Source organism: Coffea eugenioides, chromosome 4 (assembly GCF_003713205.1).
Source record: "Coffea eugenioides isolate CCC68of chromosome 4, Ceug_1.0, whole genome shotgun sequence".
Taxonomy (NCBI): Eukaryota; Viridiplantae; Streptophyta; class Magnoliopsida; order Gentianales; family Rubiaceae; genus Coffea; species Coffea eugenioides.
The window spans coordinates 42,232,315-42,253,283 of NC_040038.1; the positions used below are offsets into that span (position 1 = coordinate 42,232,315).

Here is a 20,969-nt window from a genome sequence, read left to right on the forward strand (position 1 = left end):
TCACTACGTTTTTTATGCACAAAAATTTTGAATTGCACTCTTGTAGTGACAAAAATAAATACAGATTGTATCATTTGTTAAATTGCAAGTGGGATCTAACATTTTTACTCCACAAAATGGCTATATATGGATTACGTGATGGATTTAAGGTAAAAAGTGGTTGAAAACTTAGATTGGTGACAGATGTCGAATCTATTCAACAATAAAGTACCTACTCAAGAAAATGTAACTAGTATATAGCGGTGAGTAGGATCGTCTCCATAGGAATTGGAGGAAATTTGTTTCTTTTAGAGTAAGAGTTAATTAGGGGTTTTTGAAGAATTAAATTAAATAATTATTTCACATAAAAGTAATTAAATAGAAGTATACTAAAATTAAATCAATAATAAGCAAAGCTCTAGTCAAAGGAGTAACTTTTAGAGATGGTTCATACAACCGATCCTTAATGCAATAATAAATTCAATCATTTATTGGTAAACTAGTTATGACTATCAGTAAGTTCTGACAACCAATTGTTCCCTACTGTATTAATAGTTATGGTACGACCATTAACTATATCTCTAATCAAGAGATAACTGACAGGTGCCGAACCTGTGCAATAATAATTACCTACTCGAGAAAAATACAGATTTTTGTATATAGCGGTGAGTAGGGTCGAATCCACAGGGAGCAGGTAGGAAATTATTTCTTTCCAAATCAGTAGAACAGAATTGGGGGATTTTCAATGGAAGACACACAAATAAAATAAAATAAAACAAACAAAATTCAAAACTAACTCACAAAGTACAATTCACTGAAAATAGCAATTAACAAAAGTTCTACCCAAAGGATCAACTGCTCAGGCACGGTCCAATTAAATGCTCATCGATGCAAAGATATTTCACCCATTTATCACTAGGTTGGTTATAGCCATCAATAAGCTCTGACAACCAGCTCTTCCTTACTTTTTCGACAGTCAAGGTACGACCATTGACTGCTTCTCTAACCAGATAACAACCCTAGGTACGACCGTAGGAATTTAATTACCCAATTGCATTAAAGCTAGAAGAACCCAACCCTAACCAATAAACACGCTAAGAGGGTTTATTTAAATTAGATCTTGCGTTTCCCCATCATAAAACCAATTATGGTGGTTGCCACGGGGTGTTAACTAAATGAACAATTACGGATTCTATTTAATTAACGTGGCAGTAGGCTATTAAATTAAATCAAATACCCGGCCGTTGATATTCAATTAATCAAATACCCATGAACAATTAATTCAGGAAACGCACGAATAGCAATCAATTGGAGGAAATAATGAAGATTCGGTTAGATCTCACAGATATTATGGACCGCGCCTTCGCGTCAACCTTTGGGTAGAGGAGGAAATTAGCCGCTCCTCATCGTGTCAATCCCGCGTAAATTAATTGAATACATTCAATTGATTGCCGAAGAATTGGAAAAGCACAAGAGTAATCTCACGGAATTTTGAAGAGTCAAAGGCAAAACGTAAAAAGGGTCTCCGTTCTACGGAGCCCAGATGCAATCCGCGAGAATATTCAATGCCTGGCCGCCAGCCGCAGGCGAATAAAAGTAGAAGAGAAAGAACAGAAGCAAGCGTCTGACAAGGAGTCGAAAAAAGAAAATTAAAGCTAAGGCTAAAAAGTTCCTGCCCTCCAATCTCGCTTTGTCCTCTTTATATAGCCGCCGCAATTCAAGTCAAAAAACAGAGACGTCTGGAGCAATTTCAGCTAATAGAAGCTATTTCCTTTGAAGTTTTAATCCAATGCTTCGGGTTCACGTGGACCACGATCCGGCTTTCGGTTTCGTCCTCCTTCTAAGGCGTGGCCACGCTCTGAAATGAAAAGTCTTCTGAAAATTTTTCCCCGCGATATCTTTTTGATGCTAACCACCTACAATTCACACAAATGTCAAATATGAGTGAAATCCCCTTTCTTAGCACCATGAATAGCCAAAATTAGGACAAGATGACAGTGCAAAACGTGCCAAATAACGGCTCTATCAAATCCCCCCACACCTAGACAATGCTTGCCCTCAAGCATTTCGGAGCTCAGAAGTACAACCAAGAGAGCGGAGGTCATGCAGTAGTCTATACTAACACAAGCATCTAGGGTCCCTGACAATATTACCAAAGGTAGAACACACCGGACATGTTATAATTCGAAGGATATATATGAATACTAGGATCGCTCAATTCAACATCACGGAATGCCATTACCATAGGCTTGCACGTTTATCACATCTCCACCACTTAAAAGTGAACTAAACACATAAATCAAAGGGACTTTAATAGGGTTGTAATGGGGCTCAGGTGAAAGGCGGGTTAAGTAGGTATGGATAGGGGGTAAAGTGTCAAGAGAACGTCCAAAACTCACCAATAACCACAGTGCTCTACTGGAGGAGTTTCACTAACAAGGCAGTTTCCATTTGCTGTACTCCCTGTACAAGTGCCCCAAGATTTTTTTTTTTTTTTTTTTTTGAATACTGCTCGCGAGGCGTGGGCACGCCTTGTAGCCCATAGTCCTCTGGTCACGAGGTCTCTTCAGAGATTTTTTTTTTTTTTTTTTTAAGGATAAAGTCCTGTAAGGCGTGGGCACGCCCTGTAAGCCAAAGTCCTCTGGTCAGTGGCCTTTTTCCAATTTCCCCTCCTTTATACAAGGATAGCATCATATAGCTCCTAATCTAACAGCACTTGCAACCCAAATTTTGTTTGCTTTGCACAAATGATGGAATTCAGGCATCCCTTGACAACACAGGGGTAAACAAGAAAGTTTAAAGAGGTCTTGAGTTAACAAACACGGATATCAACCAGAAACGAAGGATAAAAGTTCAAATTGGTTCACTATTGTGAAATAAGATGAGGGCTTGGTTTTAGATAGCTAAAGAGGGTTAAATCCTAAATGCCCTTATCATTTCAAATGCATCCAGTTCAACAAAATGTGGGTTTGACATGTATAAAATAGCAAGTTCTAGAATGTTCATACCATGTGCGATACCCACTTAATCAAACAAAATAGAGCAAACAAGAATAATATGTTCAAGTAAGGCCCAAAAGCTCCCCAAGAGTTACAAAAATGGGTGAATTCCAGCATACTCAACATTCAATGACATTGCCAAGGGAAACAAAATGCACAGCTAGCATATACGACCACATAACCACTCACTTTGATTGTGTTATTCATCACAGCACATGCCCAACACTAACAAGCATAGAAATAACCAAAAAGCCGACTAACTACAATGTTTTTCATTTTTTTTTCATTCATCCCATGTTATATTTCTTTTTTTTTTTGAGTAATCAAAGCAAAAAGAACTAATGAAAAACAGAACTAATGGAAGCCACTCCCCCCACACCTAAGACCTACATTGTCCTCAATGTAGAAGAGACAAAATAAAGTAATAGGAGGAAAGAAGAGAAACTTCCCTGGCTCCGGGGGGGAAAATGAGATACTAAGGCGGAGGGGGGGTGAGGCGGGGTGAATCCAATGTGAGTGAAGAAGGCCGCCTGATTCTCTGTTTGAATGCGGACGGCGGGCGGCGTGGTCAAGACTGGGAGAAAAATTATTGGAGCTTAGGCAGAAGGAGTTTGGAAGGATTGTCCAAGACTAGTCAAAGAAAAAGGGAAAGTGGAAGGAGTAGGGTCTTGGTCAAACTTTTTTTTTTCTTTTTTTTTTTTCCGCTATCGGAGGGGTTGGAAAGCGTGGGCACGCCTTGGAGGACATTCGCTTCTGCCCACCACATGCAAATAACGTCCAAACGATTTTTTTTTTTTTTTTCATTCGCAGGAGAGATAATCACCAAGAAGAAAGAAAGAAAATGAGCAACTAGAAATAAAACTAAAAACTAAAGAAAACTAAAAACACTAGCACCCCATTAGGCCCCCCCACACCTATAGGACACATTGTCGTCAATGTGACAAATAACCAACAAGAGTGGGTGAGAGGACAGCAACACTTCCCTGAAATCCGGTCAAAGAGGTGGACGAGGCGCAGCTGGAGGAGGAAAACCCGTATGATGCAGAAATTGCGCCAAATTCTGTGCTATGCCAGCTACATTGGCATCAACGTTGACCATGCGAGCCTCCAAAGCCCGAACCTAGAAAATTAAGAAGAGAGGAAGAAATGAGGTGAAATCGCGTTTCTGACGCCTTTATTGGGACACAGAAAACGCGATATAAAACGCGCCTTAAACTCGCGTTTTATGAGTCGCGTTTCCTTCACAAATCTTGCAGGAATGAAAACGCGACTGAAAACGCGCCTTAAACTCGCGTTTTCTAAGTCACGTTTCCTGCAGAAATCTTGCAGGAATGAAAACGCGACTGTGTAGGTAAACGTGACTCTGAGTCGCGTTTACGATGTCGCTCTCTCTCTCTTATTTTTTTTTTATTTTTTTTTTTTTGCAAAGCGTGAGCACGCCTTGTAACCCCTACTCTTCTGTCCAACACCACAAAAGCAACCAAAACATTAAGATAAAACTGAAAAATCATAAAGTAAGGAAAAATGATCACAACTAATATTGTAATCCTTGGGTTGCCTCCCAAGCAGCGCCTTTCTTTAACGTCTTTGGCTAGACACAGCACCACTCTTCAGTCTGGATGTAATTGAATTTTCCTTGTAATTGGTGGCCCTCCTCCAGGATCCACATGGCCATTGAGTGCAACTTTTTTCCTAAATTTTCTCTCCATTTTTACCTCATGAATTGCTTTCACCCTATAGGACTTGTTCGCAGCAACCTTGGATTTACCCCTATAAGCAAATTTAGAAAATTCTTGCACAGAGGGATTAGTGGTATACATAGCAAACACAGAATGAGAGTTAACAGGATGTTTCATTGTATCAAAAATATTAAAGTGGACTATTTCTCCATCAAATTCCATCGTGAGAGTACCCTTACTAACGTCAATTTTAGTCTGGGCAGTACTCAAAAATGGTCTTCCTAATATAATGGGTGATGGATTTGGGGCACTTCTATCATCCATGTAAAGCACATAAAAATCAGCAGGAAAAATTAATCCATCTACTTGCACTAAAACATCCTCAACTATCCCATCCGGATAAGCACATGTACGATCAGCCAATTGAATTATTATCCCCGTTTCTTTTAAAGGTCCTAAATTTAGGGAATCATAGATTGATTTAGGCATCACATTAATAGAAGCTCCTAAATCTATCATGGCATTTTTTATACTAGAATGACCAATCTTACAGGGGATAGCAAACATACCTGGATCTCCGCATTTGGGTGGGAGTTTCCTTTGAAGTACAGCTGATACATTCTCTCCCACCATCACTCTTTCATCACCCCTTAGCTTTCTTTTGTTAACGCACAAGTCTTTCAAGAACTTTGCGTACTTGGGTACCTGCTTGATCGCGTCCAATAGGGGGATGTTTACTTGAATTTTGCGGAACACATCCAGGATTTCTTTTTCCTTCTCGGCCCTCTTTGTCTTTTCCAACCTGCAAGGAAAAGGAGGTAAGTTAGATTTAATAGTGGGCGGAGAAGTGAAGGTTACCTTAGGATCCTTGCGAATACGCCCTTCCTCTTCAATTTCCTTCTCTATCTCCTCTTCACTTTTGCTTTTTGAACTTTCCACTTTAGGCCCTTCCAGTTCCTTGCCACTCCTCAGCGTCATGGCACTTACATTCCTGGGATTTACTTCAGGTTGTGAGGGTAACTTTCCATAAGCGTGGGACTCCAAGCGATTGATGGCAGTTGCCATTTGGCTTATTCGAGCCTCCATATCCTTCATGCCTGCTTTTGTGTCCTGCTGGAACTGAGTGGTGCTCATGGTTAAGACTCTAGTTTCTTGCTGGAGTTGAGCCATATTTGTGGTCAATGACCTGGTCTCTTGCTGGAGCTGAGTGGTGGTCGTGACGAGTTGAGTGGTAGTCGTGGCCAAACTCTTGACAATTTCTTCCAAAGAACTCCCTGAGCTTGAGGACGAGGGTTGAGACTTATGTTGCCAAGGTTGCTGAAAACCTGGAGGCCGATTAGAGAATGCATTTTGTGGCCTACTACAATAGCTGAAATTGGGGTGATCTCTCCAACCAGGGTTGTACGTGTTGGAGTATGGGTCGTACGGTCTTTGAGGCGCGGGCACGCCTCCAGCCATGTTCACTTGTTCAGCTCCATCCTCTTGCAACATAGGGCATGAGTCAGTGGGGTGGTCCATGCTTGTGCATATTCCACACACCTTCGCTCGCGGCGCGTCTCTCATAGCTAATTGCCTAACAACTGACGTCAATTCTGACATTTGCTGCTGTAAGGATGAAATCTCTACCTCGTTGACTCTACGGGGAGGGTTGCTCTCACGGAAGCCAAATTGCTGGGAGTTCTCTGCCATGGCTTCGATGAGCTCCCACGCTTCCCTTGGTGTCTTGTTTGCCAGTGCTCCCCCACTTGCAGCGTCGATGATACTTCTATCGGTTGATTGGAGCCCTTCGTAGAAGTATTGGATTAACAGTTGCTCACTAATTTGATGCTGCGGCATCTAGTGCACAACTTGTTAAACCTTTCCCAGTAGTCGTACAAGGACTCACCGGGGTATTGTTTAATGCCGCAGATCTCCTTCCTCAAACTCGCAGCCCGGGATGCAGGGAAGAATTTTTCCAAGAATTTCTTTTTCAGCTGCGCCCATGTGGTAATACTACCTGCTGGTAGGTAGTACAGCCAATCTTTAGCTGCATCTTTTAGAGAGAACGGGAAGGCTCTCAGTCTAATTTGCTCTTCAGTGACCCCAGGAGGTTTCATACTAGAGCAGACCACCTCGAACTCCTTTACGTGCTTGTGGGGTTCTTCGCCAGAAAGACCATGGAAAGAGGGTAAGAGTTGAATTAATCCCGACTTCAGTTCGAAAGCGGTATTCTCAGCCAAAGCGGGGAATGTGATGCATAAGGGCTGGTGAGTCAGCTCCGGGGCAGCCAGCTCCCTCAATGTTTGGTTGTTGGCCATGCTTACTTCGTCTTCCGCTGACTCGTTTGCAGCAAATAAGTGCCCTTCTTTTTGTCTCTTGGTCTCTTGCCTTCGCCTACGCGCTGCCTTCTCTACCTCAGGATCGTATACCAATTCACCTGTGCGAGAAGAACGGGGCATAAACTAGCAAAAATACCAATAAGAATAAAATAAAATAAAAACCGAATTTAAAAAGAAACAAATAATCCAAACGCCAACTCCCCGGCAGCGGCGCCAAAAATTGACAGGTGCCGAACCTGTGCAATAATAATTACCTACTCGAGAAAAATACAGATTTTTGTATATAGCGGTGAGTAGGGTCGAATCCACAGGGAGCAGGTAGGAAATTATTTCTTTCCAAATCAGTAGAACAGAATTGGGGGATTTTCAATGGAAGACACACAAATAAAATAAAATAAAACAAACAAAATTCAAAACTAACTCACAAAGTACAATTCACTGAAAATAGCAATTAACAAAAGTTCTACCCAAAGGATCAACTGCTCAGGCACGGTCCAATTAAATGCTCATCGATGCAAAGATATTTCACCCATTTATCACTAGGTTGGTTATAGCCATCAATAAGCTCTGACAACCAGCTCTTCCTTACTTTTTCGACAGTCAAGGTACGACCATTGACTGCTTCTCTAACCAGATAACAACCCTAGGTACGACCGTAGGAATTTAATTACCCAGTTGCATTAAAGCTAGAAGAACCCAACCCTAACCAATAAACACGCTAAGAGGGTTTATTTAAATTAGATCTTGCGTTTCCCCATCATAAAATCAATTATGGTGGTTGCCACGAGGTGTTAACTAAATGAACAATTACGGATTCTATTTAATTAACGTGGCAGCAGGCTATTAAATTAAATCAAATACCCGGCCGTTGATATTCAATTAATCAAATACCCATGAACAATTAATTCAGGAAACGCACGAATAGCAATTAATTAGAGGAAATAATGAAGATTCGGTTAGATCTCACAGATATTATGGACCGCGCCTTCGCGTCAACCTTTGGGTAGAGGAGGAAATTAGCCGCTCCTCATCGTGTCAATCCCGCGTAAATTAATTGAATACATTCAATTGTTTGCCGAAGAATTGGAAAATCACAAGAGTAATCTCACGGAATTTTGAAGAGTCAAAGGCAAAACGTAAAAAGGGTCTCCGTTCTACGGAGCCCAGATGCAATCCGCGAGAATGTTCAATGCCTGGCCGCCAGCCGCAGGCGAACAAAAGTAAAAGAAACAGAACAGAAGCAAGCGTCTGACAAGGAGTCGGAAAAAAGAAAATTAAAGCTAAGGCTAAAAAGTTCATCCCTTTCCAATCTCGCTTTGTCCTCTTTATATAGCCGCCGCGATTCAAGTCAAAAAGCAGAGACGTCTGGAGCAATTTCAGCTAATAGAAGCTATTTCCTTTGAAGTTTTAATCCAATGCTTCGGGTTCACGTGGACCACGGTCCGGCTTTCGGTTTCGTCCTCCTTCTAAGGCGTGGCCACGCTCTGAAATGAAAAGTCTTCTGGAAATTTTTCCCCGCGATATCTTTTTTGATGCCAACCACCTACAATTCACACAAATGTCAAATATGAGTGAAATCCCCTTTCTTAGCACCATGAATAGCCAAAATTAGGACAAGATGACAGTGCAAAACGTGCCAAATAACGGCTCTATCAATAACCCTAGCTGTAACTATAGGATTCAATCTCTCAATTATCGTAAAAACTAGAAAAGTCTAGTTCTAACTAACAAATGCACTACAAGGGTTTTTTTAGATTAGATTGTATATCTCTCTGACACAATCCAATCATATTAGTTATCACAATGATTAAAATAGTCAAACAACTACGGATTCAACTATTTCAATTGGCAGTAGATTATCTAATTCAATCAAATATCAAGCCTTTGATATTCAACTCAATATAGCAATCATAATAAAATTAATCTAGAAAACTCACAACTATCAATGAATAAAAGAAACAATAAAAATTAATTCGATCTCACAATTACTTGTAGAACTAAATCTTCAAGTTATCTTCGACTAAATCTCACGGAGATAACCCAAGGAAAAATATGAAAATTGTAAAAGTCATATACCAAGACAGAGACATGTCTATTGATATATATATTTTTTTATCTTTTAGTTGCTCCTCATGGCCATTTATTTATTTATTTTAATCTTTTAGTGTGCATATATTAGGTTAATTGTTTTCCCTAATTCAAGCTCAGAATTGCCATAAAAAAACAGCATGCACCAAGAAATATTTTGCCTCAATACTTCGCTGAATGATGAGGGCTAGGACTACTACTACCACCACATACTCAGTTTTAAAAGTCAAAATTGAGTAGTAAAAGAAGGGTAGTATGTCTGAATTTACCAGACTCTTAGAATCAAAAACCAAATTGACGACCAACAACTCTGGAAACTCCTGAAATCTTTATCACTAGAAAATCACAACTAAGGAAAAGTGAGACAGAAACCCATCATTTAGGAACAAATCACTAAACAAATGGTTCAAAAAGCTTGATAAATGCGCCTTCAAGAGGCGATTAAACTTCGGAGCAACTATGTACTCCCTCCTGAAATCTTTAAGTTAGGGAGCTAATCACTTTAGTAATCATATTTTACATCCACAAAAGCAGATATATAAAATCAACAAAACTAAACTTCTAGTGCTTATTTCATATTGATTGGTAACTTGTAGGAAATGCAAAACAAAAATTAATTAATACCAGCTATAAAAATCTAATCTAAGTTCATCTAAGGGAGAGACCACATGCTACGCACGAATGCGTCAACTGTCCCTCAAACTCAGCTACCCCTTGACAAACCACAGCAGGCCGAGTCATCAACTCGCCATCCAGCCTTTTCCACTGCACATGAAGACTAAGGTCAACAAAAAATAATACCAGCACTCTTCAATTGAATGTGCCTGGAGAGCGAAACAACGGTTAATTTTAGGACTAAGTTCACTTTGCATCCTTCAAATATGGGGAGGGTTGGATTGGGTTGGGTTGGGTGGTAAAGAGAGAGCGATTGAAAAAAAAAAAAAAAAAAGCACTCTTCAATTATACCAACAGTTTTACTTGGGTCTCTAAACTTCAGTGTGGGTAATCTCTAAAATATAAAATTTGTCTAGCTTAAGTAACATTGTGGTTGGAAATGGGAAAAGTTTTATATTTTAGGGACTAAGTGAGCACATTTTATATTTTGCAAACTAAAGTAAAATAGAATTTATGCTCAGGTATTAAAGTGTCATACTTTAAAATTTAGGGACCAAAATGAGAATTTGGATATAGTTGAAGAGTGAAAATTGAAATTAACCCTTAAATTTACAGTTTTGGGACATGAGTTAAACACATTAAACCCTTCCAACTCCAAATTGACTTCATATCCTTTCCCTGATATGCTGCTTATCATCCTTAGTCGCCTGGATTTTTATTCGGGCAATGGGATTTTCCCAACTTACTTGGACCGATTACTTGATGTGGAAATCAAACGTCTAGGCCGAATTTTATCCAAATGTAAGACTTTATCAGTGGCTTTGAGATGTCTACGTACGCTGAGATTTTTTGGACATCTGGATGGTTGGATTTATTTAGAGTAAAGGGTTTAGTAGCATTTTGTGGTATGAAAAAAATGAATTGAAATCCAGTTATACCCTGTCATATCTGATGCTTTTCGTGTATAATTTGCCAGGTGAACTACGAGCTTATCCAAAGTAAGTTTCAAGTTTGAATAATCGAAATAAGACATTTGGGCAAGAAAAAAAATTTTCAGGACCTTTTAGCAATGCAAAATTAAGGTATTTATAGACAAAATTCGTGTTATAATATCATAGTAGAACTCCACCAATCTCCAATGAACACGACATATGTGTTATAAACGTTCATGATTTTTGTAGTTACATTTTGTGTCACACGTTAGAAGAAGTATATATATATATTATATGGGTTTAACGAGTATCTTAGGGCACTCATTAACATATCTATTATTTATCTAATCTATCATATATATATATATATATATATATATATATACACCAATAATTATTATCCTCCTTTGTGTTTATATACCTTTCCTATCTAATCTTACCTGACACCCTTGTATTTATTTATTTTTTCTAATTCATCTTATATTTTTAAAAATATAACATTTGAAATATAACGTTAGAAAAACGGTATATATATATATATACACACACTTCCATAACTTTGAAAGTTACATCATGTGGCAAGTAATTATGGTTCTTTACGAAAATTAGCATTTGTTTGTTTCCTGAAACGTCTGGAAATGAATGTCCTCCACACCTAACTTGCATGGATAACATACTTATTAGTCCACCCATTGATGGTAAACGCATGTGACTAATAAGTCTTGTCATTTAGCAGTTTTGAATGGAGATAGAAGAAACATCCCTATCGTGGTAGACTTGGTTACCAATTGATTAGAGCAGAAGACCAGCTCAGATGAGCCAACTCAAAGATCCAGTCAAACTATAACATCTACAAATCAATATTCACATGGACGACACATCAACTTGTCATAACAAACATTAAAATGTGGCGATTATTCAACTCTAATCACCCCTGGTCACCATCCCAGATGCACAAATTTTCAATACCATACATCATTCCTTGATGAATATTAATTTATTTATTTCGAAAATTCAAAGAAAAAGAAAAAAAATTAAAATCCCAATGCACAATTTCTTTCCTTATACAAAATTACAAATCTTTCTTTAATATCTTAATTTATACCTATCCTTAAAAAAAAAAGGAGGGAGAGAGAGAGAGAGAGTTGCAAGGTTGCCAAAAACCATGCACAAAAAGGGGGAATAAAGGATTAACTTATACGGTCCCTGTTGTCTCCTGGAGATGTAGATTTATTGCCAGGAGTAGGGAACGACAATGAAGGTGATAAGAACATCAAGCTTCCGGGCTGAGAATTCGCTGAAGATGGTGGTTTGGAAGAATTGAGAAAGGTTGGAGCACATTTGTTCACGGTTGAAGTGGATGATGGGAAGCTAGAAAGAATAGGAAATGATTGATCATTCAGCTTCAGATTCTGGCCGGATTTATCTGCTGATGTTTGGCTCGCTGGAGCTCCAGTTGTGCCACCAGCACCGGAGCCGATGATGGATGTGAGAGCAGCCGCTAATGCAGATTGGAAGCTAGGGTCTGATGTGATTGCTTTAGTTGCAGCTGCAATGGTTTCTGCTGGCAGAGATTGCTGTGCAGAAGAGTTCAATATAGTATGGTTCTTTTGTGAATAAGATTGGTAAAGGGTTTCTTGTGGCTGTCTTCCAAAGTTTAGGGAACTAATACTTTGGTTTTTATTGTAGGGTTGAGCTTGAGGTCCATAGCTAAGGACTCCATTGTTCCATGAGAGAGGCAATGCATTGGATTCAAGAGAGCTGAAGTTGAGATCTCGTGTTGCAGAATATGATCTAGGAGGAAAACTACCCAGTTTGGTTAGATTGGAAGAAGCGTTTGAGCTTGTGGTGAGGTCTAGTGTGATTGTTGGAAATGAAGGTGAAGACGAGAGTGAAGAATTTGGCAGGTAAAATGGCTTTGGTTTCGAATTATCTGAGAGGAAAAAGTTTAGTCCATTGAGATTAGCCGAGGCGAAATTTGACGGAGGTAGAAGGCCTGAAGTGGAGGTTGTGGAACCAGACATTAGCATGGAAGCGGCAGCCGAAGTGGTGGAAGCCATTGCTGTGGCTGAGACAGGAAGTGGATGGTTGTGCGTTCCTTCATATGTGGTTATCAAAATGGACATGTCCTCAGCACATCTCTGCACCTACAAAATTTGGCAATGAAAAATCACTTTCTCCACAATTTAATGCCATCATTGCAGCTACTTGACTTTTGACTCAGTAAAATTTAAATAGCATGACTAACGGAACAAGTAATTAAATGGAAAAAACTTAACTAATAAACGTTTGTTTGTCGAAATAAATATCATTCCAAGGACTTTATTAGGATGTAATCATCATTTTTGAATATTTCAACATCTCGTTGTGAATAAACCGTCCAAAGTTTCAAACAACTATTATCACTATTACCAAGATTCAAGTGTGAGATGCAAAAGAAAATGAGAGTCCATTTTAAGAATAGAAGTGCATATATATATAAAATAAATCGAAGTTTAAAGTAATATGATTGTAGTTTTAACAAGTGGTTATTGTTGATTAAACATGAGCAATTCATGATTGCGATCCTCTATTACCACAAAAAAAAAAAACACACACATACACACACATTAAAGAACTATATAAACTAAGCTTACTTCAGACATTCAACATCCAAACACACATAAATCCTACCTGCTTTCTCACAGGGCAGTTGGGTGCAACAGTGCAACGATAATATGCTCGAGGACATGGATTCCCTTTTGCAATCTTCTGTCCATATTTCCTCCACTGACATCCATCGTTCATCTGGATTGACGAAAAAGCAAAGAAAAAAGCCTTCTAAACATTTCTTTGTTACATTAATATCCCCAACTAAGATGCAACTGTGATCTACTCTTACCGTTGGGGTGTCACATCGGACTCTCACAGAAACCCTAGCTCTTTTGGCAGGGTTTTGCTGGGAAACCTCATCTTCTTCGCTTCTCACATTCTTGAGACTTTTCTGTGGTGGCCATTTTTCCCCACCTTCTTCTTCCTTCACTTCTCCTGAGCTAGCCTCCGGGCTGGGATTAGGTGAAGGCTCATTCGCTTGATCTTTTGGCAACTCAAAGTTGCAGTCCAATCCAAGTGCCAACACCTTTTTATCATCCTCACCATCCTTATCGACCTTTTCTTTCCCGTGGTTTTTGCTGGAAAAATGATCATCTTTCTTCCCATCACTTGAACTCATTCCAAGACTTAGGGAGACGAGTTCAGGTTCTTCAGTTTCTTGATGAGTGGTTATTGTGCTACTAGATTTATTAGGTTCCTGCTGAACCATATCATTGAACTGCATCTGAAGGGCTCGGTAGTCCTTCATTGCTCGATCTAAGTACATTCTCAGCCTTTGATTTTCTTCCATCACTTCTCCCATTTCAGCTTTTGTTGATTTAAGAAGATCAGCCTACATTATCACATGCAAAATGAGTACATTTGTACCAGACTAATCATGTACAATATTAGTATAGATGAGTACATAATACGTATCGACAACATTGTTTTTGCTCAATAGCAAATGATATTGAAATTATTAAAGTGCTAACCTGTCCCGCTTGGGCTGAAGAAGATACATTAGAGTTGAACTCTGAGGATGTCATTTCCATCTTAGGCATGAAAAAGCCCTGTCAAAATATAGGTTTAGTAACATATTTAGGGAAATACATAAACAAAATAGGGTTTACACTTTGCTAATTAATTATCAAAAAAAAATTTAATTAATGTTTTCCCCAAAATTAGTGTAATGCATTAGGTAAACATTCAAGGATCTAAGAGTTTGTCATGTAGATACCTATGCTAGATAGAATTTAATAAGATTCATATCTTACTCAACAATACTATAGCAGGTTAGGAGATTTTTGACATTTAATTGACAAGTGGCATAATCAAAGACGAGAACAATATTAATTTGGCTGTTGTACATAAAAATTTGTTTTGTTCAAAGTCGTACCTAGTGGTTTTTGAACAAATGAAAACAGTGACGGTCACGTATAAACCATTAACAGCGGTCAAAGGTTTTGCAGGTAGCCGAAATGTTTTTTAAGAGTATTGAATAATAATTAATGTGTGATGGTCTAACCTTTTGAAGAAGAACAAGATTGAGAACAATATGCCTTTCATCGACAACCTTCATTTGCAGGTTTCACACTTGGAAAGTAGATCCAATTTTCATTTTTTCTATCGTCATTATTGAAGTACATGGTGAGTAGTGTTTGAATTTCATTCGTTTGCTAAAGGATTCACCACAAAAAATGAAATTGCTAATTAAAGGTACTTAATTCGGTCTAGAACCATTAGATGTAAAAGTTTTCTTGCACGAGACTTGCCGTAAAATTCGAACCCTTTTTTTTGGTGGAAAATTATACAGACTATGCATTAGGAAAACGAAAAATAACTTGAGGACCAAAGATGTCTAAATGAAGCTTCTACTTTCTTTTTGTTTCTGCTTGCAATGATAAATTTGGTATATTCTAAAACTATCATGGGATGGATGAGTAAAGGAACTTTTTTGTACCTGTATTTTACTTGTAAAATCCTGTCGATTAGGTGAGGATTGGTGTATTTTATCATCCTGACCTCCTTTTCCATTTCCAGCCTGCAATAGCCAGTAGCATCAGGTTCGGATTCAATAGTATACACCACAAAATTGATAGCTCTTTAATTAGCATCTTATATTGAAAACAAAAAGCCCGAAAACGAAAATTCACTTTCTAATGTGATGCCAAATAAGGTAGAAAAAGTCCAAAAGGTGCTAGACCTCAATCTATTACTATCCTCATGATGTTTTCTTGAAAATATAAACCTTTATCTTCTGCGTTCAGCTCTGATTATTGGCAGTTAACGTTCCAAAGTAATAACATGTTCAGATGGTTCCATAAAACTGATGGATTTCAACAAATATTTCTTGTCATCTAGGCTTGTTTCTAAGAATCAGAAAATATAATTGCTGAAAAGAAGAAGAAGATTAAGTTAATTACCTTAAGGAAAACCTCTTCTGTACAGCAATCTTCATCACCACTTGATTCAGCTTTCTTCTGCTGATCTTCCTTCTTGACTGAACTACCTCCATGGACAGATTTTCTTGGAGCAGCCTCCATATCCATGTTTCTTCCTCTTCCTATCTCTACCAAGACTTGTATGGACTGATAATGTATTTGATAACACAATGTCTTTCTTTTATGAGGAGAGAGAGCCGGCAGTATTTGACTTGTCTAAATTATTCAATCTAACTGGCTTTCACCTATTACAGGCACACACAAACAGAAGTGTCAATGGCCCAGTTGTAGAATCAATTTTTTTTTCTTTTTCAAATGATTTTAGATGGGAAATTAGAGTATGCGACTAGTTAGACTTAATCGGACAATGAAAATTGAAAGAAATTTATTTTAAATTATATTCTAAGATTGTAATTTCAAGTTTATATATATATATATAAAGGGAAAGAGAAGAACACTGAAAATCGAACCCAATCTATATGGGAAGGGATACCTTATAATTGGCAAAGCAATTGCACCGGATTTGGGGCAGGAACAGTCAACAGAAAAACTGTTCGGATCGGTTTTGTATATTTTGCACACGATGTAATTCACTTTGCACAACATGTACTTATACAACAAAATTTTGTGAACCCTACACATGATGTGAAAAATGATGTACAAGATGAAATTTGAATCATATATATTTTTTTTGGACCAAATCTTGGCCATCAACCTTCTAGAACGATTGTTTCCTGCAACCGTTCAGACCCTAAATCCCAATTGCACCATACAATGATTGGAGCAAGTAAGTTTAATTTGAGTTTTGATGGACGAAATTGAATCCACAACCCGACTTTCAATTATTCGAAAAAATTATTTTGTTTCTTTGCATTATTGTCTTCATATATATATCCACACGTTATCTTAACGCGTATATTTATTACGTTAGCACATACATTTTACGGTCCAATTAACTTTGAGACAACTAAAGTCTCAATCCCTCCATGATAAGGACCATTGACCCCAAAGTCATACGTAACTCTAGGATGAGCCAATTGCACTACTTTGATGTTAAACAATCACAAATTGAAGGGAAGAATTCAACTTCAACGTTTAAGTCTTTTAGGTATAACATGTCAGAGAGAACAAAAAGGACGAAAAAAAAAGAAAAGAAAAAGGAGGGGTTTGAGCCGCAATAATCGGGTCCCCACTGCCCACGCCCCGCTCCGACCGTGTGCAGTTTTTTTAGGTCCTAAGTCTTGTAATACGACTACTATTAGCACAGTAACAGCTACTAAGATTCCTGAGTTACGCAAAAAAAGTCATATGGCCACACCGTCCCGTCTACAGTACCGGTCAAACTTTTTCACCACCGTCGAAATCAGTTCCGATGACTGCCGGAAGTCTGTCCTCCACAAGTCAAACGTTGTTTCAAATACGAGTATGCTAGGTTGTCCCATGCGGTTGACTTTAATGTCGTTTTCTCTTGGACAATTATGGGGAGCTCATATGGATAAACTACGGTTGTGGAGGTGAAAAATAGGGGCTTAAGCATTGCCATAAAAATGTGGCAATTTGTGGACGTGGGAATACAAATTATCATTGTGAAATCAGAAACTAGTCCAATACAAGTTGACTCAATTTGTAACGACATATCACTTTTTCACAAAAAAAAAGATCGTGTGTTTAAATCCTTATAAAAGATTGTGTGTTTGAATCTCACTGTTTATGTGAAGGTTGTATTGATGGACGATCTATAATAACTTTTGTAAGTGATATATGATTTCAGAGGTATGAACTCCCAAACATAATCTCCTAGAAAAAAAAAAAGAGTGAAATAAGAAACTATGGAACATTTTGACTTACAATTGTTCAGAGATAATGTTGTAATTTCAATACCTTTACTCAAGGTAACATCAACCGGTTAACTAACCTAGTTTTTAATTTTTTTTTAAAAAAATCAATTATGTGTATGTCTTGTTTAATTCTACATGCATAATTAAGCAGTTCACATATGTAGTTTGTAATCTGTGTGAGTAATTGCATAAAAACTGTGATGAAAAAGCACTCTCTGAATTTAATTTATAGTGGTTTGGAAATTCTGATTGCTCATAACTCCAAAATATTATACTAAGTTGCAATACAAGTTCCTTACAAGACAAGAAAATTAAACTTTTCTATTTTATTTTGATTTTCATTCCACAAAAAATAGATAATGCGCAGAACAAGATGAATGATATTAGTCCAAATTAAAAGAAGTATTCATAAGTCATATCAGAAATTAATTAGAAAACTGACTAATCAAAAGAATAAAAAAGAAATAAATAAAACTATCACGAAGTGGACAAACTGATTAATTACCTAACTTTCTGAGTTGAAAGTTGAAACTCCAAAGCATTTAATTTGCAATGAATTTCCATGCACTCAGATCGAAACCTTACGGAGGAAAGTGATTATTAAACCTGTTTATAAGCCGTGTTAATTATTTTCTAAACAAAAGAATCATACACTAGATTATATGGTCAACTTGTAAACGTGTGATCCAACACAGCAAAACCAATTTTTCCTTGGGATTGGAAAAGTTGACATGTAATTATTGGTTTAAATCTACTCAACTGAGCTTTGCCTCCTGTATTCAAGTATCTTATTTTTAATTCTGGTCCGTTATATACTTACAATATCTATGCGAAAATTCAACGTGTGTTATATTTTTAATCAGAAAGTCTAACCATCCCCATTGCAGCTAGAGAAATCTGTGCTGAAAGTAGCTTGAAGAACGTAATACAAAGAACGGCAGACCACATTTCATGTTCCTAATATGATCTTGATTCTTGAATAGGAACCAAAGACCTCCTTAGTTTACTTGTAGGGTTTTCACTTTGCACGGCCTTGTTTTGTTTGTGTTATGCATTGGTCTGGAAGTGAGTCAAAAATAATTGTCAGATCCAATTATTCTTTCGTTGAAGTTGAATGAACAAATCAATTATGTGGTGTATGCATGTACCTTGTGAAACACAAGGTAAGAGATTCTAGACCATTGCAGGGGTGATGCACGATATGATTGGGGGCCGGAAGGGAATGGGATGGCAATTGATGTGGCCTAATCTTAGACCCCTAACTGCTAAAAATTTCTTGATTCACTTTTGCTTTGTCAAAGATTTTGATAATATGGAACTTAGGTCTTGTTTGATAACCCAATTCAGCATTTAAACTTAATGAATTCAGATTTTAACATGTTTATATGTGTTTGATAATAAAAAATTGATCATCTGAATTAATTAAGTGACACACTGTATTTCTTAGATGAAACTTGTTCCTAAAAATAAACGATAAACTATTTACTTATCACTTAATGTGATATTCACTCAAATGTATCAGTTTAGTATGTAACAATTCAATAATTTAATGGATTTGGACTTGGTTTCTTCTTAATAAAAATTTCTTTTCTATCCAAAAAAAAAAAAAAGATTTCATGCATGCACTTAGGATCTCTTTTCAACTGCAATTTTATTGCGCTCTCTTAATTTCCAGTCCTTTGATCTTAATAACGTCCTTTCCACTGACTTTGTGTGTTCAAAGAGGCATGGATGGTTTTGCTGCTGAAGTCGATTCGGCGGTGTTGGTAAGACTGATTCAATCGAACTCTCTGGCCAAATGGCCCCTATGCAATACACTACGTCATATCAGGAAAATAGTAGCTCAGGCTTCAGTTCAGATTTCACATGTCTTCAGAGAGGCAAACGGTGCAGCAGATAAATTAGCCAGCTTGAACTTGGGATCACAGCGAGTCTTTAACTTACCTCAAGAGCTGCCATCTGTGGTTAAAGCCATTGTAGCTCTAGATTCAATGTCGTTTCCCAACTTTAGGACACAAGTTGTAAGGGAATCATTCATGGGAAAGCACGGTGTTCATGGCGGTCACGAGAATATCTACAGGAACTGCTAAAGTACAGAAGGTACCGTCTTGCAAAAATTGGAGCGGAATCCCGAATTATTTCGACGTATGAATCTTTCTGTGAAGTGCCTCGCATGGTGAGAGATGATTTTGCTCTTGATCAATTGGGTTTTCAAACTTTCGTAGACTTAGAATGTAGTAAGTGCCATGTGATTTTTTTTCTTCAATTTGTATTTGTTGGCAGGGAGTTTTCGTCCATTTATAAGGGGAAACTCTATCAAAAATTTTTTTAAAAAAAAAAAAAAGTATGTTGCTAGTTGCAAAAAAAAAAAAACGTCCTTTCCACTACTTAATATTGTTCGGTATGTGTATCTTTTTCTAAAAAAAAAAAAAACAAAAATCTCAAATAATTACATGAAAACGAATTCGTTCCAAGAGAATGGAAAGAATGTACTGTTAGACAATAGTAGTAAAGAACAAAACTATACTAGACAAATACAGAGACTTTGAGGCGTGAAAGCACTTTCCTTAAGGTGTTATTTGCCTCTATTAGACAAATTACCTCTAGGATACAACAAAGTCTAAGAACTATCAAATGAAAAGTAAAAGTGATTTAATTCTGTCGAAATCCTACTATTTAAAAGGATTGAAGCACCTATTCAAGGCACTATCAGAGGATGCAATCTTTATTGAATAGGCGTTTGGGTAGTTAGCCAATTAACAGATATGTCTGCAAAATGTAACCGCCAACCGCCATTAACTACCTCTGATTGACACCCTTTCAGAAAGCCCCAAGGTGCCAAGATTTTATATATCTTGAAATAAGTTTCCCACCAAACTTTCCCTCCAAACTATTATCTTGGAACAAGTTTGTAAAGGTATAGGACAATGACTCATATATAGGCAACATGCACTTTATCCTCTTTCAATGTGGGACAATGGATTTCAACATACTCATTACAAACTATTACCAACATGTACAACCTGGATGAAGAGTCAAAATTCTTCAGTCTCAACCTGTAAATCATGTCCAATCCTTAAAACAGGAAGTTAGAAAACTAGAAACAGTGGAAGCATGGTGGAAACTAATTTCGTCCTTAAGATATTTTCTAGAAATTCAGAAAAGTAAAATGCAAGATTAATCGCTACACAGACGGAGAAACTGTAGGTCTTTGATTTGTGAAACTGCTCATATCATGAAGAATTTAATACGATCCCCACCTGGAGAAAAGTCACTTAGGTACCATATTGAAAGATCTTTTTCATGGAAAATTTGACACAAGTCTCCTTCAGCAGCCATGAATCTATCAAGTCCTACAGATAATATTCCAACTGGATGCTACAACTTGTTTCCAAAAATGCCAGGTTAACTATATATTCTAAAACTGAGTTTTAGCCACTTGGTCGTTTTATTGCAATTTTAGTCTGCAAAATTCCTGCTTGAATTTATTGGAAAAAATGCTAAATGTG

General features: G+C 37.6%; 2 protein-coding genes across 2 annotated transcripts; both read right to left on the reverse strand.

Annotated features, from left to right (window-relative positions):
- Positions 1–3,972: 3,972 nt before the first annotated feature.
- Positions 3,973–6,954, reverse strand: LOC113769410. Its single transcript, XM_027313858.1, has 5 exons — positions 6,543–6,954; positions 5,645–6,441; positions 5,227–5,362; positions 4,694–4,770; positions 3,973–4,098 (listed from the first exon to the last, which is right to left on the reverse strand). The coding sequence occupies exons 1-5, from the start codon at positions 6,952–6,954 to the stop codon at positions 3,973–3,975; spliced, it is 1,548 nt and encodes a 515-aa protein (XP_027169659.1).
- Positions 6,955–11,657: 4,703 nt separating this feature from the next.
- Positions 11,658–15,752, reverse strand: LOC113768580 (probable WRKY transcription factor 61). The gene is made up of 6 exons (XM_027312997.1): positions 15,605–15,752; positions 15,142–15,222; positions 14,174–14,251; positions 13,492–14,034; positions 13,284–13,397; positions 11,658–12,757 (listed from the first exon to the last, which is right to left on the reverse strand). The coding sequence occupies exons 1-6, from the start codon at positions 15,728–15,730 to the stop codon at positions 11,801–11,803; spliced, it is 1,899 nt and encodes a 632-aa protein (XP_027168798.1). The 5' UTR covers positions 15,731–15,752; the 3' UTR covers positions 11,658–11,800.
- Positions 15,753–20,969: the final 5,217 nt, after the last annotated feature.

Excerpts from the sequence above, each read along its gene's own strand:
- LOC113769410 (XM_027313858.1), bottom strand. The coding sequence starts at position 6,954 with ATGGCCAACAACCAAACATTGAGGGAGCTGGCTGCCCCGGAGCTGACT. Across the intron at positions 5,363-5,644 it reads CTGAAGTAAATCCCAGGAAT|GTACCCAAGTACGCAAAGTT; the intron begins GTAAGTGCCATG and ends GCGATCAAGCAG. Across the intron at positions 4,771-5,226 it reads ACCCAAATGCGGAGATCCAG|AATTTTCTAAATTTGCTTAT; the intron begins GTATGTTTGCTA and ends CCTCTGTGCAAG.
- LOC113768580 (XM_027312997.1), bottom strand. The coding sequence starts at position 15,730 with ATGGATATGGAGGCTGCTCCAAGAAAATCTGTCCATGGAGGTAGTTCA. Across the intron at positions 14,035-14,173 it reads CTTCAGCCCAAGCGGGACAG|GCTGATCTTCTTAAATCAAC; the intron begins GTTAGCACTTTA and ends GTGATAATGTAG. Across the intron at positions 13,398-13,491 it reads TCCGATGTGACACCCCAACG|ATGAACGATGGATGTCAGTG; the intron begins GTAAGAGTAGAT and ends TCGTCAATCCAG.